We start from the raw sequence: 16,690 nt of genomic DNA, 5'->3' as shown, positions 1-16,690 counted from the left end.
ACTGTCAGTCTCCGTGTGCTGCCTCTGCTGTGCCCCCAGTCCCCGTGTGCCTTTCTGCCATGTGACAATACAGTGTTCACCCTTATTTCAAGGTAGATTCCATGCAGTTTGTTATTTTGGAGTACAGATCATATCTTGATACAGAAACACCTCATTGGACTCAGCAGTTCAGTTCTTCAGTGTGCTGCCTTGGAAAACACTAGGCAATAAACAGTGCCTTCTGGGTTCCTGGAGAGATTTTCTGTTTTTAAGTTAAGGTCCACAATAAATGGCTTCATCTGCTATTCTGAGTATGGTAAACCCCAAGGTTAAACTGAACATATCAGTCAGTGCCATCCTGTGTTAGATCACAACTAGGAAGCAGTAGGTAGGGTTGTGATAAAAGATGAACCACTGCCTCATCAATATCACTGTAATTTGGGGATTCCCAAGTTTGGCCATGCTTTGCTCTTCTTGGCTTAGGAAGACAGCCATCTCCGGACCCTTCTTGGTAGGAAATTGAGAGTATTTGAATGCAAAGTAGTTTGGTCACTTGTGAGCTTTTGCTGAAGGAGGAAAAGAAAATAAAAGCCTGATTCTTTATGCACTTGGCACAATACTTTCACAGTGAAGTGCTGAAAAGGCATTGATGAATTTTTTCACATGTTGATACAATGGTGTAAGAGGTACCTGGTAAAATGTCCCAGCTGGTGTCCCCAAAAGGTTAAGGCACTGTCTTCTTCATTGATGAGATGAGTTGGCAGGATGTGAAAAGAGTGGCTGCATCTTTCTGTCTTCTGAGTGAACATGCAGTTAGACCAGCCTGACTCCTGAATGCCTCTTCTAAGAGAGAGAGACATCTCCTTTTCCTGCCTTTATGGGGTAGTGACAATGAATATTGCCAAAACATAGATATTTAACAGCCTGCAGCTTGGCCGTTTTGCAGAGTCTTAGGAGAGCTCAGGAGTTAGACAAGGCTTATGTCCCGGTCACAAAGTTTGGGAGTGAATTGACTAGTAGCCTGTGTGAAATGAGTTGTGGAGATGGAGAATTCTGCAGTCAGTAAAAGCTAAGATTTGGGTGAGCTATACAAACTGGCCTTAGGATGCTGCTAAGTATCAGTCAGTGCCTCTCACTGTCACAGCTACTACTATTCACATCTTTTGGAAACGCTGTTGTTCAGTTCAGTTTGAAGTAGAAAATGGCCTTAATACATGATATTAATACCCTTCAAGATAAAAAGAATGAGATTATGATCCCTGTGGCATGGGAGCTTAATATAGCTGCAACAAAAGTCCAGGTTCTGTGGTGGTGGGCAAGCATGCTTCTTTCTCAAAAGCTAAGCAAGATCCAAGGAACAAGCCCATGAAGTAACTCACTTTTTCCTCTGAGGGGGAGATAGTTAATGAGCAACAAGTATTCTGCTTTGATCCATGGGAGGGAGGAATAAAGGGGGGAGGTTACAGTGAGTTAAATCAATGGGTATATTTAAGGAGGAAAAATAAGTGAGCACTGGATGTCTGTAAGGGAAGTTGATGTAAAACTCCAACATGTCTCCCAGACATGTTCAGAGTCAGGCTGACGGCTTTCTCCAAGAGGACGAAACAATAAACCACTTGATGTCTGCAAGTGAGGCTGGTGTTAAATCAGCCGAGGTGTCCTGGGGAGATTAGTGATGAATTACTCTGCAGAGTCAATAGAGATTATTTATGAAGCCAGAGGGGATAGAGGGAGGCAGGCTAAGTACCATATCAGAAGTTATTTGGTACTTTTTGAGCTTTAACATTGCTTGAAGATGACTCAAGCAGTTGGACTTCCATACGCTGCCACCAGATGTACGGGTGAGGGAAGAAGGAGGGAGTATTCTCAGTAAAGATCCTTTTCCTTCCTCATCTGACCAGTGTTAGGCTGCTGTTGAACAAAAACAGTCAATATGTGTGCTGTGAATGAATGTGCTGCAGCTGAGGAAAGGGGCACCGTGTTTTCTTCTGGTCACATTTACTTCCTCAGTTCTGATGACAGGATCCATGATTTGGTGGTGTAAAACAGAGAGAATACAGCTTGAATCATATACTGTTCTGAATTGAGTTGTTTCCAGCAGCTAGAGGAAGAGTGTCTAGATCTGCAAAGCTTGTAAGAAAGTCATTGAAGACTCTCCAATAGATACTGAAATGTAATTTCTGTAGTGTAAATTTTTGGGCCATAATTCCACTTTGATTTGCTGTCTGTCCCATATGAATTTTAGGGTCTGAGGGATGCCTCTACTTGGTTCTAAATGGAAAGATTTTACGCATCTGCTTTAGGTTCCTCTTTAATCAGTTCACCTGTTTCTGTTTAAAAGCAGCACATCTGTTTCATGTTACTGCTGGCCATCTTTAAGATCTACTGCATGGCTGGGTATGGCTTTTGAAAATACAAGAAGAATCACTTGATTAACAATTCTTTGGCCAGTTATTCAGCCAGTTTTTAAGTGGGAAGATCCCCGGTTTGTGCTGTTGCTGCTTACAGCTCTTGAAATGCCTCCTGCCCCAGAAGAGGAACAGGCCCACTTTGGAAGAGTAAGATTGTTTCACTGTAAATCCTTCTGTACTTGTAATTGGATTGGTAATAATCTAGGATGCACATCTGCAGGCACCATGACCCTGTTACAGGCCTGTAAGTGACTAAGTTAAACTGCTTCTCAGCAGGGGGCTGGCAAGATTTCTGCTCCTCTCTGCTGTGGGCTAAACCATTCAAGCCAGATGTTTTTCTGCTGATGGCAGGGCACAGGATCATCCAAGAACTCAGTGTTTGTATAACTGTCTGTCCTTGGGGCTCTCCATTATTTTTGAACAGAAGATGTTTTCAAGTGTATTTAGTGCTGATGAATGGCAGCAAACAGAGGAGCTTGGAGTTTGAAGTCCTCGGACTCCTGGACGGAACAGCAAGATCAGCAATAATACACGCTACACTTCTGTTGTGTTGACATACCTTAGACCTGTCTATCTGGTCCCGTTTACTGCATCCCCAAACACACACAGAGGTATTTGCACTGTGTAATGGGGTGCTCAGTGTAGTAATTGCTCAAGTTATTTGCATAGAAAATCCATGAAACCTGCCCTCATTCTTTTTATTCTCAGTGAAAGTAGCAACAAAAAAATCCCTACCCTGGTGTTCATGGGTTGGCTTATTGAGGCCTCTCTGACAGACTGTGTGCCTGTGTTACAAGACAGTTAATTTGTGGACTCCAGATTCTAGAAAATGTAAAGGTGCTCTCTGAAGGGAATGTGACCAACAAAATGTAGCACTTCCAAAAACCGCAGGCACCAAATTGTCTGGGCATGTGTGTATGTGTCTGCTAGGAGTCAGGCCCACACTGACCAATATGCTTCTCAGCCTTGACGTGGTCACAGGGTTTGATCAGTTCAGGGTCACACAACCATGGACTTTACAATTGGTGATTGTTAAAGCCAAAAGAAACCCTTCATTTTTCTGATTGAGACTGTAGAGCTTTCTGCAGAACCCCATGTACTCAGGTTTGTTGCTTTGATCCCGAGTTAAGCTGATGACCTAAAGTGAAAAGTTTCCAGCCTTGTCATTGTAAAACTTGTAATCCTTATATCTCATCCAAGCGTGGCCCAATTATGTAGCTTTTCTGGAAGTTCAATAGCTTTACCTTACTTAGCTGGTATCAGTTTGCCCTCCTTGTCAAAAGCAGACACAATGACCAGCTAAGAGAGTGAGAGCAATTAGTTCAGACCTGTAATATTTAAAAGTTTTTGAATGTCTGCTGATTCATATTTTAGTTTCCAGCTGTTGGCTATATTGGGCAATATTAAAATGTTTTAATTGTCTTAGATTTAGTAATATTTCCTGTCTGTAAAAATAAAGCTCTTTCTTTTGCTTTTACCTAGTTCCAAAAATATGATTCTATCCAAATGTCAATAGCAATGTGAAATTTCAACATGGAATTTCTTCGCACGGAAAACATAAACATTCTGCCTCATGCATCAGTCTGTCATTTATATTTGCATTTTCTCTTTCTGATGTTAATTAATTATATTGATTGTAAAAGGTCCATGGAGACTGCAAACTTCACTCCTCAAATATTTCTTTTCACACTTTTCTGTTTCAGGCCCAAAATTGAGATTTTCTTGCAGATGGCCTTTCCTTTATGGTTCATTTGGTCTCCTGAAATGACTGATGAGGGTGCTATAGGTTGGGGGTGGTGGAGTAGAATTTGTCACTTGTGCATTTCTTCGTTGACATCTGCACTGAGAACCACCAAGTTCATTTCATGTAATCTATCAAACAACCTCTCAATAATCACAGATTTTGACTCCTCCTGATCTGCCCTGGATTTCAGGTGGAGACCCTGAGAGGTTTTTTTATTCATTCTGTGTTTTATTGTGACTGATGACCTCTACTCATTACACACAGATGAACAGGAGTAGGTGGGAAGGAGAGTGTAATTTTAATACCTCAGATAGTATTAATAAGCTCTTGTTTTCAGAGCTTTTTTCATATTGGATATGAAACGTGGATATGTAAATGCTGTCAATTCTAGAATAGTAACTTCATCATAGAGCTTCCTATGGTTCTTTTGTGCCTTTTTAGTGCAGCTTTTTAGGCTTCCTACTTTCTGAATTGTCAGAGTCACTTAAGCTTTGCACTAATGGTACAATGTTGATACTGTTGAAAGGCTGAAGCTGTCTAATGAAGAAATCAGACAAGCAATCTTGAAGATGGATGAACAAGAAGACCTAGCAAAAGATATGCTTGAGCAGGTGAGAAAGATTACAGTCAGATACATCTTATTCTTAACTCCTTCACTGCCTTTTTTTCACCTAAAGTAAGTACATGTACTGGCTCTGCTGGTATATGTGCAGATCTGAACTTGGCCCCTATCATGTCAGCAGAGCTGCAGATGGGAGTGTGAGAAAAGTATCTTTCCCAATGTTGTCAGATATACCTCCCTCATGTAACTGTGCGTCAGGTTGATTTCATAACATTTTTCTCTTCTTGATGCAAAATATGCATTATTACAGTCGGTATGAGGTTTCCTTTCTTGTCATCCCTTCTCACCTGTGACTTTCCTATAATTTTTCCTATCCCTTTTTTATACTGCTGATTATTTTTCTGTTGTTGTTCTTATTTTCTTTTTTCTTTTCTCTTTTTTAACCTCCCTTCTCTGTCTGCAGCTTTTCCATTGGGAAATGCCATGAACCAGGCCATGTGGGTCAATGGTTAGAGCTGGTACTAGAAGGGATCTCGCATTCTAACTAGAATGGTTAAAAAAGGAGTCAGGGACTTTTGTTTCCTGCAGTTGGTTCAATGTGTAGCTTATATGGAAAAAAAACTCAACTTGAACCGCCACTGCCCAATCTCCCCCATTTATAGAGGGTGAAAGATGGTGCTTTAACCAAAGATGCGTATGATAAAATTCCTTAGTAGTGTGCAAAATGTTATAATTCTGAACTGCCTAATAAATGTGATTCCTTATTTGTGTGCAGTCACAGTATTTAATTGTGTACAAAAAGCTTTTCCATTTTGGAAATTTATAGCCTACTTATCACATTATCTGAATGCTCACAGCTGCTCGAGACATCGCTGCAAGCTTCTGATGCTCTACACCTTTGAATATCACATTTTTGGGGAGTGGGATAAAATATTAAAAAGTGGTGGGTGTGAGCTGAGGCTATGTGCATGGTAATATATATAACCATACTAGAGCACAACTACCACCAGATATGTCAAAAATCTGTCAAAGTATGAGCTTTTAAGGTCAGCATATGAATAGAAGCCAGTGTCAGGCACATATCCAGGCGCTTGGTTATTGTTTATTGTTTCAGCAGAGTAGGGCAGACCCGAGAGAGATAGATGAGGCTTTGTGTGTACTCTAGGATAGGCACGATGGGTACTTCACACTGAGTGGGACACATCCTGCTCTTGTTTGCACCAATCTAAACTTCAAGTAATGCTGTGGGAATCAAAGTTCTCTCTGTACTTCCCCTTGGGTAAGTTGCAGTAGCACTTGGCCTTTAGGATTTAGAAATGGGAAATTCCCCATAGAATTAAAAATTAAGCTGTTGGGGTCAGTGAGGGATAAAGACAGAACAGCAAGCAAAGGTTTAAAAAAGGTCAGTTTTGTAGCCACAGCTGCACTTTTTTAAAGTTAAGGTCACACGGCTGAATCAATGTAATGCTTCCCCATGGCAGCAGAGAAATTCGGGGGTGCTCTCTCTCTCCCCGTCAGGGTTTGTTTGTGCCTCTCTGTTCCCCTCTCCTTTTCCCTGGGTCTCTCATCTCGGTGTTTGGTTTGTGTCTGTCACTCTAGCTGCTGAAGTTTGTTCCTGAAAAGAGCGATACTGACCTGCTGGAGGAGCATAAACACGAAATTGAGCGCATGGCCCGGGCGGATCGTTTCCTCTTTGAAATGAGCAGGTCTGTTTGATACGTTATGGGAAAGTGCACACAGGGCTTCTTGGAAGCAGCTGTAATTGTTATTGAAAATGGATCATCTGGCACTGAGTGGGAATGTGCAAGAGATTGTGGGCCAGCATTATACCCCGCATTTGCCAGAAGCCCACAAATGTTACAAATGTTTCCGTTTATTACACAAACTTTTTATTGATGGTAAGCACTCTCCATGCTGTCATTTAAGGACCATTCCCCTGATGACAAGCAGAAATCTGCCTCCTCTGCCTAAACTTGTTCACCCAAAAAGGAATTCAGGTCCAGCTATTAGATGTAGTGTAGCCAGGGGTCAGGATTTCATACAGATCCCTTTTTCCATTCAGCTATCCCATCTTGTCATGCTCTGACCTTCTTTCTTGTTCCAACTTTGCTACATCCCTGATCAGGATTAACATCTTGTTCTGCTAATTGAGATGCAGCTGGCGTCTCCCATGACTCGTGTATTTCGAGAGTAATGGGAATTCTTTCAGCTCCTTTTCAGTTGTGATCAAAACATGCCTTGAGGTCGTCCATTTTCATAACAAGGTTGATTATGTAGTGTTAGATGTCCGAGCTATGTCCGTAATCCCATGTATAGGCCTTATGGGACTCAACATCCAACCATTAGATTATGTAAGTACCATACTGGCCCTGGGCTTCAAAATACAGTTCCAGTTCAGTGTTGGCTTTCCTCTACCTTCATGCAGGATTGACCACTATCAGCAGCGGCTGCAAGCATTATTCTTTAAGAAGAAGTTTCCAGAAAGGCTGGCAGAAGCAAAACCAAAAGTGGAAGGTATGGTTAAAGCTCTTGCTAAGAGTTGGATAGAGGGGCAGGGAAGGTCAAGAGAGGCTTGTCTTCAAAGGAGGTGCTGCTACATGTGTGTTATGGTTATAGAACCAGTGAGTCCAAGGCATGTCATGTGCTAAGAAATGAATTCTGTGACACTCTTCTTGCACCCATGGACTTTATTAATTTCATGACTGTTGAACTGTAAATATGACCTGACAGGTGTCACGGTGTGCAACCAGGCTGTCCTGAGCTGCCAAAAGCTTTCATAGTCTTTCTGTGCAGGTCAGCCTTCCCTTCTCACCCTCAAGTCCTTGCACCTTCCCTCTCCATGGGGCAGTTAGAATAGATGCCTTAGGATGGTGGTATTCTGGGAATGTGTAATTTACAAGGAGGGGGGGGCGGTGTACGGCTTCCGTGCCACATCTGTGGTTATCACAGAGAAAAGGTGAGTGTATTCTACTCTGCATTTTCAGATGAGCTCAAGCCTCCTCCCTGTTCTCGCTATGTTTTTAGAGTGTGAGGTTCAGAACAGTCTTGCTCCTGGGCTCTGAGGAGCATCCTACAGGCTACATGTAGTGCATCTTCCTTCCAGTTGTCCTGGTTTTGGGCATGGGGGTGTGGGAAGGACAGTACACACACAGACTGTGTTGCAGTATTTGCTGGGCAATAGTCAGATGAGAATTTTAGGGTACTTCAAATTATGGGCCCAAGCATGTTAAAAACAGCCACTGTGCAATAACCTGTTCTGTTTTTTTTTTTTTTCTCTTTTCAAGCCATTCTTCTGGCATCCAAAGAACTCATCCGAAGCAAGCGCTTGAGGCAGCTTCTGGAGGTTGTTCTGGCCTTTGGGAATTATATGAACAAGGGCCAAAGGGGAAGTGCTTATGGCTTCAAAGTTTCCAGCCTGAACAAAATTGCAGACACCAAATCCAGCATAGACAGGTAGGCTAGAAGGCTGTAAGTTAATTAATTAGTTACTGTGCTGTTGCATCTCTTATCATAGTAATCAATGTGGGTTTTGTTTGTTTTTAGCTCTGTAGACCATTTAAAATAATCTCTTATTTGGCATTTAAGTAGTGCTTTTTATGCTAAAGGATCCTGCAGCAGTTAAGACCAGCTATTAACAGAGCACTCAAATTCTGCTGTTTCTCTGGATAATGCACATCTGTTGTTGGATTGTGTTTCTGCAACACTATGTAAAGATGACAAAATGTAGTATTTCACAAAGAACTGAAATAAGTTTGTCAGGGAGGAGGATTTCTATGGAATTTGCCCTTTATACCAAAGTTTTATGGCCATGGTTTTGCAAAAAAGAAAACACAAATACTCTGACCACAGTTTTATGTCTCCTGTGAAACATGACATATGTTTCTGATGCAGGACTGTCATAAACTGGCTCTCTACCTACACCAGTAATGGAACCACAAGGCATAGCTCAGAGAGACTGAGCCTGGTTGTATCTAGAACAGTTAAGGAAAATAGCTGGTTTTGGGAAGGTGGAGCTTACTGTTTATGGACATGGGCTGCAGGTCTTTGTAGTGCTACCCATGTTTTGCCCTGCATCCCCACACTGGTTCTGGAAATTAATCCAGCTGTGACTGGGGAGAGAATACCACTTTTGGGTTCCAGAAGTACTAAGGTTTTCCTTAGAGATCTCCTATACTGGTTCTTACTAACTCGTACCTTCCTTGACTTATGAGACCTTCTGAGACCATAATTGTGGTGAAATGACTTAAGGCTGTGACAGAATGAATAATGGCAGTAAGAAGCCATAGGAAATTCATCCCTACCTAATAGAGTTTGAACTAACAGAGCTCTGTTTTGACTACCACAATGTCCTTTCTATATTCCAAGGCTAACACTTGTGTAGCTAGTGTTGAACACTTTTTTGCCTTAATGTAGCTTGGCTTGATTTCCCATATATTAAATGTCCTGTGCAGATTCTGTTCTCTCAACCAGTTCCCAGCTCCCAGGCTTCAGTCTGTGTGAAGCAGCAGCCATCTGCTGTCTTGCTTGTCAGTTAACCACATAATACCCACCTCAAGCAGCTGTAACGGGTGGCAGTTCTCTCTACATGCAAAATGCACTGATGCAAAATTCATCATTTACGTAATCTTCTTAATCTTCTTAAACTTTCTCCTGCATCTCACATACATTTCATTTCTATCCACTCTTACTTGAGCCACCACTGCTTTTGTAGTAGTGAACCTGACCACTACTCACAAGTATAGCTTTTTCATTACTGTAGGAGTTTTCTTTGCAACTTCTTCAATGTTCAAGAACCTTTTCCTCTTCTTAGTTAACTCTTTAGGTTTTTTTCCACATTGCCTCTGGGGACAACTTGCTTCTCCCTTACAAGTTAATGTCACTTTAGTACTCTTAGTTGTTTATTCTCTGAAGTATCTGGGGGCAAATAGTATACTGTGTTACACAATTTTCTGTTACACCATCTACACAGATGGATGGAAGCATGCTAGTGCTTCCAGAATAAATCAAGGCAGAATATATTGCTTGAGGTTTTACAAAGGATGGTTCATAAAAGGGCTAATTCATTTCAGTCTGTGATACTTTTCTTTCAATAACAGAGCTGCTAACTGCTGATATATTGTTTGTTTTGTTCATTCAAGCACATTTCCTACCCAAATATTTTCCACTGATTTGTCATAATCCTCCCACCATCCTCTTCCTTCTCACCACCATCTTCCTTCTCATTTTTCCCTTCTCTCTTTTTTTAGGAACATTACACTGTTGCACTACTTAATTATGATCTTTGAGAAGAATTATCCAGATATCCTAGATATTCAGTCTGAGTTGCAGCATCTTCCAGAAGCAGCAAAAGTCAAGTAAGTCTGGTGCTATTGCTTGTTGCCAGAGCTGGAGTTCCCAGTGATTTCTGTTAACTTAATGATAAGCAGTTTTTTCACTGATACCTTCTAAACTCATGACCAGCCTTACAGCTGAAATTCCTTTGCTCACATCATTGATGTTATTCAGATGTACAATAACAGAGAATTTTGGTCCAAAATTTGTAGATAACTAAATTGACAGCTTTTCTCAGATGTGCCTATATCTACTTTATTTCTGAATCAGACATTGTAACTGGACTGGTTGGTGTTTGTAATTCACTCACCATATTCTATGGTTGTTCATTTAAGTCACATGCTATTTCTTCTGGATAATTGAAGGTTTGTTTCTAAGGCAGAGTCAGTTAGGCACAGAGGCTATAGTAAGCCCTTTTCAGGAAGATTGTTCAAACTTTTGCACAAATCAATCTTGCACAGAACTGTGGAAAGCATCATACTTTTTGCACAAATTTCAATGATTTTTTTTTCTATTTCTGTAGGTGTTTGTAGAAAATGAATACATAAGCCATCTCCCAAAATACTAGCATTTTTTTTCTTTCCAAAGCACTGCTTGAAAATACCTTGGCATATTATTTGCCCAGTCATGCTTCTTTGTATAGGGAACTACTCCAGCTAATGAAAGACAAGTAAAAAATAAATGTAGGTTCACACGTAAAGGCATTTATTAAGGCTTTAATGGTGGTTTTGAGATGTAAACTACTACTCACCAAATACTTGGAGGAGATGCCTGCTGACTTACAAATAGGTACTAACTAGTTACCTGGAAATGAAAAGTCGTTTTTTTCATACAGGTCCTAGGAAAAAAACTTCTTGTTTGTAGAGGATGAGCAGAAATCCAGTACAACCCTTTTGTCTAGGGAAGCATGTATTAATATTAACAGTAGAGTTACATGCTCAGTTACAATGTAAGCTTGCAAGGACTACCATATGGTAGAAAAGCAGATGGAAAAAACAATGTTTGGACTGTGAGGAAGACAGAAATCACATATAAATGTCCTGCTAAAGAGGATTTAGTAGTTAAGTGGTTCAAGAATCATATGTAGAGATAATCTGAGACCCCAGTAATGTGTGTGCTAAAGTTGGGTTCCTTGCTTATGTGTCAACTGACTATTGCAAGCTGGCCGTGTGGCATTTACTCCTTGCTGGAGGATTAGACTCAACTCACAGGGCAGATGTTCTGAGGGCAACCCCCCCCCTCTTTTTCCCAGGAAAATCATAATCTCTGATGTGACCACAGGCAAGCAGGGTCTGCCTCATCTTACATCTTGTACAAAAAGCAACACAGAGCATTACCAGACCCCCTTCCCCTCATTTCTAATCATCTGATGTGGCTGGTGCCAGAGGCTGGATACCAGACTTGATGGGCCAATGGTCTGTTCTGTGCACAGTTCCTGTATTCCTGTGTAACACTGCTCTTTTTGTTTTATCTGCTCTGTGTCTGTCTCCTGTGCAGCCTGGTAGAGCTGGAGAAGGAAGTCAACAACATAAAGACCGGATTGAAAGCTGTTGAAGCTGTAAGTATCTGAAGGTTTCCAACGCACCATACTTAAAATATCTCACTCAGAATCAGGGGCACTATATATTTTATGATAAGAGAAAGTGGACTTTCTTTTTCCGTTCCTTTCCGTTCCATTCCAGAATGCATTAACCAAGAAAAAACAAATAAAAGCTTCTCATGTGGAGCTCCTGCTGATGATCTTAGCAGACTTAAGCCTAATGAAAAGCTTGTTTGATCTCAGCCTGGAAAGTAAAAGGACAGTTTGATAAATGGCATGGACTGAAAGAAGAAATAAAATTCTTGCTCTTTCTTACTGAGGGATGACTGGCTGCTGAACAAGTGTTTCACATGGCTCTTGGAGTAGTAATAAACAGGTAGTGCATTGTTATATGCAACCCTAACCTATCCTAAGCACTCCTTGTGAAGGCAAAGGAAAAGATAGAGTAGTTAAAGATGAGGGAGCTGAGATGGCAAGCAAAACAACAACGGCGTTTTTTCCTGCTATTAATGAAAGCCTTTTAAGCTGGACTTAGGTTGCCCGTGTTCATTTTGTACTTAGGTAGTTCAGAGCCTTCCATCTCAACAGAGAACAGTACAAATGGTGCATTGATGCAGTTGTGTGTACTGAATTGTAAGAGTTAAAGATGAGGGATGGGCATAAATGATCCCTGGAGCCACAAGTTCCTGTGTCAGCTGTGGTTTCCCCACCTGGAAGCCTCCTTTAGTTATGTGTTGGGTTTGTTCCTGAGGAAAGCTTCCAGCCTTCCTGAGGCAGGAGAGCACAGAGCAGGACACCGTGTTCAGTGGCAGGAGGTAGGAACTCTCATGTTTGCCTCTTGCTTATGCGGTTGACATATGTGTGTGGCTTTGAACAACCCCATGTGTTTGCCTCCTCTGTGAAATGGCAGCTACAAATAACTACCTCTCACAAAGGCTGATGTGAGGAACAGCAAGTTAGTGTTTGTACAGCAGCTGAAAAAGTAAAGATTAAAGGCTACAGTCACTCTATTGTCTCTGTCCTTTAATGTCTCCCATCATCTGCACAGATAAACATATTCTGACCCTAAGAACGTCATTCTCTCTTCCTGCAAGTATAAGAACAAAATCCTACATTCAGGTCGGTGCTGGCATCTCTTTCCTGACTGAGGCGAGGGCAGTGCTGAGAGACAAGGCAGAGGTCTCTGGAATTCAAGAAGGCCCCTGCCATGTTTAGCTGTTCTTTGCCCTTTCAAACAGGGTTTTATTAGCCACACTTTTCAGTGTCCCTCTGTCTTCAGGATATTTCACTTGTCTTTTTCAACTAATTTCAGTTTAATGCTAGTGGAGCATTCCAGATGGGGAGCATTCTGAACTGGGACTGCTGGGAATTGCACTGGGTAGTTTCTGTGCAAGGATTACCTATCTACAAGGAACTAACACAGGACCCTCCAGTCCTTCTCATCCACAGTGGGACAGCCAGTGATGATTTCATTCTCCTTTCACCTGGCTGGAGTTTGGTTTGGCTCTGGGTGCAGAGGAAGGGATCTTTGTCCTGTCAGTGGCCCCCAGGCTGTCTGGCTGACTCCAGCAGTTCATCATGTAATTAGCCAGTGATCCTCCCATGAAAAATACCAAACTTCCCAAACCTTATTTCTGGATTGTTGGAGTAAGAGAGAACGCAGCAATGAGAAGAGATACCGTTGCATATATGGAGTGCAGTGTTTGGGAATTAAAAGTACCTGCAAAGGGAAGGCTGACACGGAGTTCATGACGTGGAGAGTCCCAGTTTTGGCTGGGACAGACAACTCCCCCCCATTGAATGTGTGTACCTACTTCTGTTTTGCTTTCTGTGATTGGGTTATAAGTCCTTTTGCCTTTACAGACAGTTTTTCTTCTCTTTCCCATACATGAGTTCCATGGGCAACCTTTTCTTCCCATTCAATCACCATCTTCCTCTCTCAGTCTTTTCCCTGCCATGGTGTTTTTCATCTGAGGCTGCCAGCACCTCCCAGTGTGCTTGCTCAATTCGTGGTTTTCTGGTGTGCAAAAAGCAGCACTGTAGCAACAATAGAAGATCACTGTCAGGTGGAAGAGGGAGGAGGGGAAGGTGTGATTCTTGATTCCATTCCAGTGTGTTCTCACCACAACCTTGGCTCCAGTGACTGAGAAGTTTCTTCAAGGCCCCTTAAGAATTGAAAGCTAAAAATAGTTTCACAGTCAGATGTTCTTAAAGGTACTACTAACCCTTTGCCTTCCTGGACCTTCAGCTTCTTTGTAAAAATAAGACCTATTTATTTTTAAGACATTCATGCAACTGTCTTTATGTGGGATGCTCCCAGAAGGATAGCTAAGTAGTTCTTGGTCTTCTCCAAATCAGGAAGTGAATTCTGTCAGCAGAGCCCTTCTCTCACACAGCAAGGAGATCATAGCCACTGCTTGAGAAACCGCTGCCATGGCTGAATCGTTTCATCTCTCTAGAGAACCATCAGTCCAGCCCACCAGGAGCAGTGTTAGCTTCTCCTGTTGTGCTGTTATGACTAGTATATACCACTTCTGGAAGATACAGAGCAGTGTCTTATTCTCTGGCATTGTTCTTGGGCTGATTACATACTCTTGCTGGTTACTTGTGTGGTGTTTTTTTTATTTATTTATTTTGGAAGAATTATTCTGCAGGGAAGGACTGAATTTGAAATTGAAGGGCAGACCACCTAATCTTAATTTTACCTTGAAAAACATTGTTCTGCAGTAACAGTCCCAAATGCCATAGCTTTCAACAGTGAGTAAGATGACAGAACTGTTATAGTCACCTGCTTGGGGAGGGGGTAGAGCAACTTTCAGCTAAAATTAGCTTAAAATTTAGGATAGAAAAGAATGGCTGAAAAAAAAGAATGCATAGTTCTTAGAAGCATGTGAAGTGATATTTCCTGTACTTGTAAGGTCCAATTCCAAGTGATTGTAACATAGAGACAATTCATTGCAAAGTGATGTAACTGAGTAGTGCTCCTGGGACCGTTTCTTGTGATGTGTTAGGAAAACCAGTGGAGAATAGGATGTAATATAAGGCAGGGGAAGTAGCACTTCTTTATTGTGGACTTTTCTCCAGCCACCTGCTCATTGCTTTTCCTACACATTTTCTGCCTTATGGCCTTTCCTCGTAGTGGTTACATTCTCTTTCCAACTCACATCAGACCAGAAGATATATCATATCTGATTTTAGATTGTTGATGGCCAAAGTTGCATTCTGCAGCACTGTGGAGCAAATCACAAGGAGTTTCTCAGCATAGATGCTTATAAACCTACCCATTTCACTCTGTGAACCAGTATTTTAATGACCAGTAACAGAAAGCACCAAACATGCATGTCGATGGAGTTGCAGCCAGCACAAAAATATTTTTTCCAAAGGGAACACAGGGTCAGACTGTAACTTGACCTGCTGTTTCATGCTGCTTTTCCTACAGAGAAAGTAAAGCTTTATCATTCCCACTGATTATTCAGCTGAGAATAAAGATGAGGCCCAGATTACAATTTCACTGTCCCCATGAGACTGTCAACAGCACACAAACCAAGCACAGGCATGGGAGACTGCCGATCTTACTATGACTGAGTCATTTTGAGGAGCTCTGTAGCTCTTTTTGTGCCACAAGCATGGTGAATAGAGTAAGGGAAGAGATAACATGGGCAATCTTTGCTTAAAACTACAAAACTTGAGCCAGAAAGAAAGAACCTTACATTTTTTTTTTTTTTTCTTTCTGTAGGTAATGGACAAATAGAGCTTAGTTTCCTACGGTTTTATGTCTTCTTTTTTTTTTCCCCATAAATCTTGCTGCAATGGCCCCAGTTTATAACTCTGTGACTTTTATGACATCCAAGCTAATGCTTATTGGTTAGCAGGGTGCTAGCAAAGGTTTCACCTTTGGGTCGGAGAACCAATTTTGATGTCTTTTTTCTGCCCACCTAGTGCTTTTCAGAGAACTCAAGGAGAGATCCAGAGCAAGGAACTATATAGATTTTTCACACATGTACACATTTGCCCAAGAATACAACTTTTGAGTCACCATGGGAGAGAAGATGGAGGGAAACTCACTATTAAAATTTCCAAATTAACTTGCTATGCAATCCGAGGTCTCTATTATTTGTCATTTTGCATAGGAAAAAAATGCAGCATTTCATGTACTTGATGCTTAAATTATAAAGTTGTTTTAGAAATTCAACATTTTGATAGCTTTCTTGGGAGTTGTTTGGGGATAAAGGGAACTGTAACTAAGACCTTCCTTCATCCCACCTTAACTTTCCCTCTCATGCTGAAAAGGCAAAACATTTGACTTTGTGAGAAAGGGGTTTCTGCGTTAGAGCTCTGGATGAATGTGTGCAGAGTGGGAGCAAAGCATGCTCTGCACTGAGTGAAACAGATGGGCTTCCCTGCTCCCTTCCTTGTCAGAGAGCAATCTTTGACACTTGACTGTCTATATCTCTTCCTTCTCTTTCAGGAACTGGATTATCAGAAGAGACGCATGCGGGAATCAGGGGACAGGTTCGTTCCTGTCATGAGCGATTTCATCACTGTGGCCAGTTTCAGCTTCTCAGAGTTAGAAGACCTTCTCAACGAGGCTAGAGACAAGGTAAGAATACCTTTTGAAGTTTTGGGGGTTTCACTGGCTCAGTCAAAAGCCGAAATCAATTTCAGATGCTGGGACTGTAGTGAAAAATATGATAGACACTGGAAGTGGTTTAGGCTGAAGTTTCTTACTTTTCCTAATCTGGTTTACAGCTACTTAGAATATATTTTAGGATTAAAAGAAGGCTCAGTGCTCCTGACCCGTTCTTGCTAATCTTCTTTAACATTATCCATGTGTGACACAGAATTGTGATGGCAATGTCTGTACCAGGATACCACACCGTGCTGTGGTGTTGAAGGAACTGTCTTTTAAGCAATCTCTCAAAAAGTTCTTTAGTGATTAGTGACAGTGACCTCATATCTTTTACCTTCTGCTTCTGACTTCATCCCACTCTGCTCATTCAACTGGAGACATTTGTGCTTCATTTCTTTCATTTAAAAATGCACCTCTGGGTAGTTTGGTAACCCTGAATACCTGATCTTTTCCACTTATGCTTCTCTCTTACTGCTTGTATTTCATTGCAAGG

General features: G+C 41.5%; 1 protein-coding gene across 5 annotated transcripts in view; it reads left to right on the top strand.

The window, feature by feature from the left end:
- The window catches only part of DAAM2 (dishevelled associated activator of morphogenesis 2), a 236,526-nt gene that overhangs the window by 203,908 nt on the left and 15,928 nt on the right, over positions 1 to 16,690 (top strand). For all 5 annotated transcript variants that reach the window (XM_074818119.1, XM_074818122.1, XM_074818117.1 and 2 more), the window contains 7 exons: positions 4,661 to 4,745; positions 6,296 to 6,402; positions 7,122 to 7,210; positions 7,981 to 8,149; positions 9,943 to 10,050; positions 11,525 to 11,585; positions 16,036 to 16,167. In XM_074818119.1, coding sequence (XP_074674220.1) covers positions 4,661 to 4,745; positions 6,296 to 6,402; positions 7,122 to 7,210; positions 7,981 to 8,149; positions 9,943 to 10,050; positions 11,525 to 11,585; positions 16,036 to 16,167 — 751 coding nt within the window. The remainder of the gene's footprint in view (positions 1 to 4,660; positions 4,746 to 6,295; positions 6,403 to 7,121; positions 7,211 to 7,980; positions 8,150 to 9,942; positions 10,051 to 11,524; positions 11,586 to 16,035; positions 16,168 to 16,690) is intronic.

The sequence above is a fragment of the Strix aluco genome, chromosome 3 (assembly GCF_031877795.1).
Source record: "Strix aluco isolate bStrAlu1 chromosome 3, bStrAlu1.hap1, whole genome shotgun sequence".
In the NCBI taxonomy this organism is placed as follows: domain Eukaryota; kingdom Metazoa; phylum Chordata; class Aves; order Strigiformes; family Strigidae; genus Strix; species Strix aluco.
Note: the sequence above shows the minus strand (reverse complement) of the source record. Positions and strands in the feature narration are given on the sequence as shown.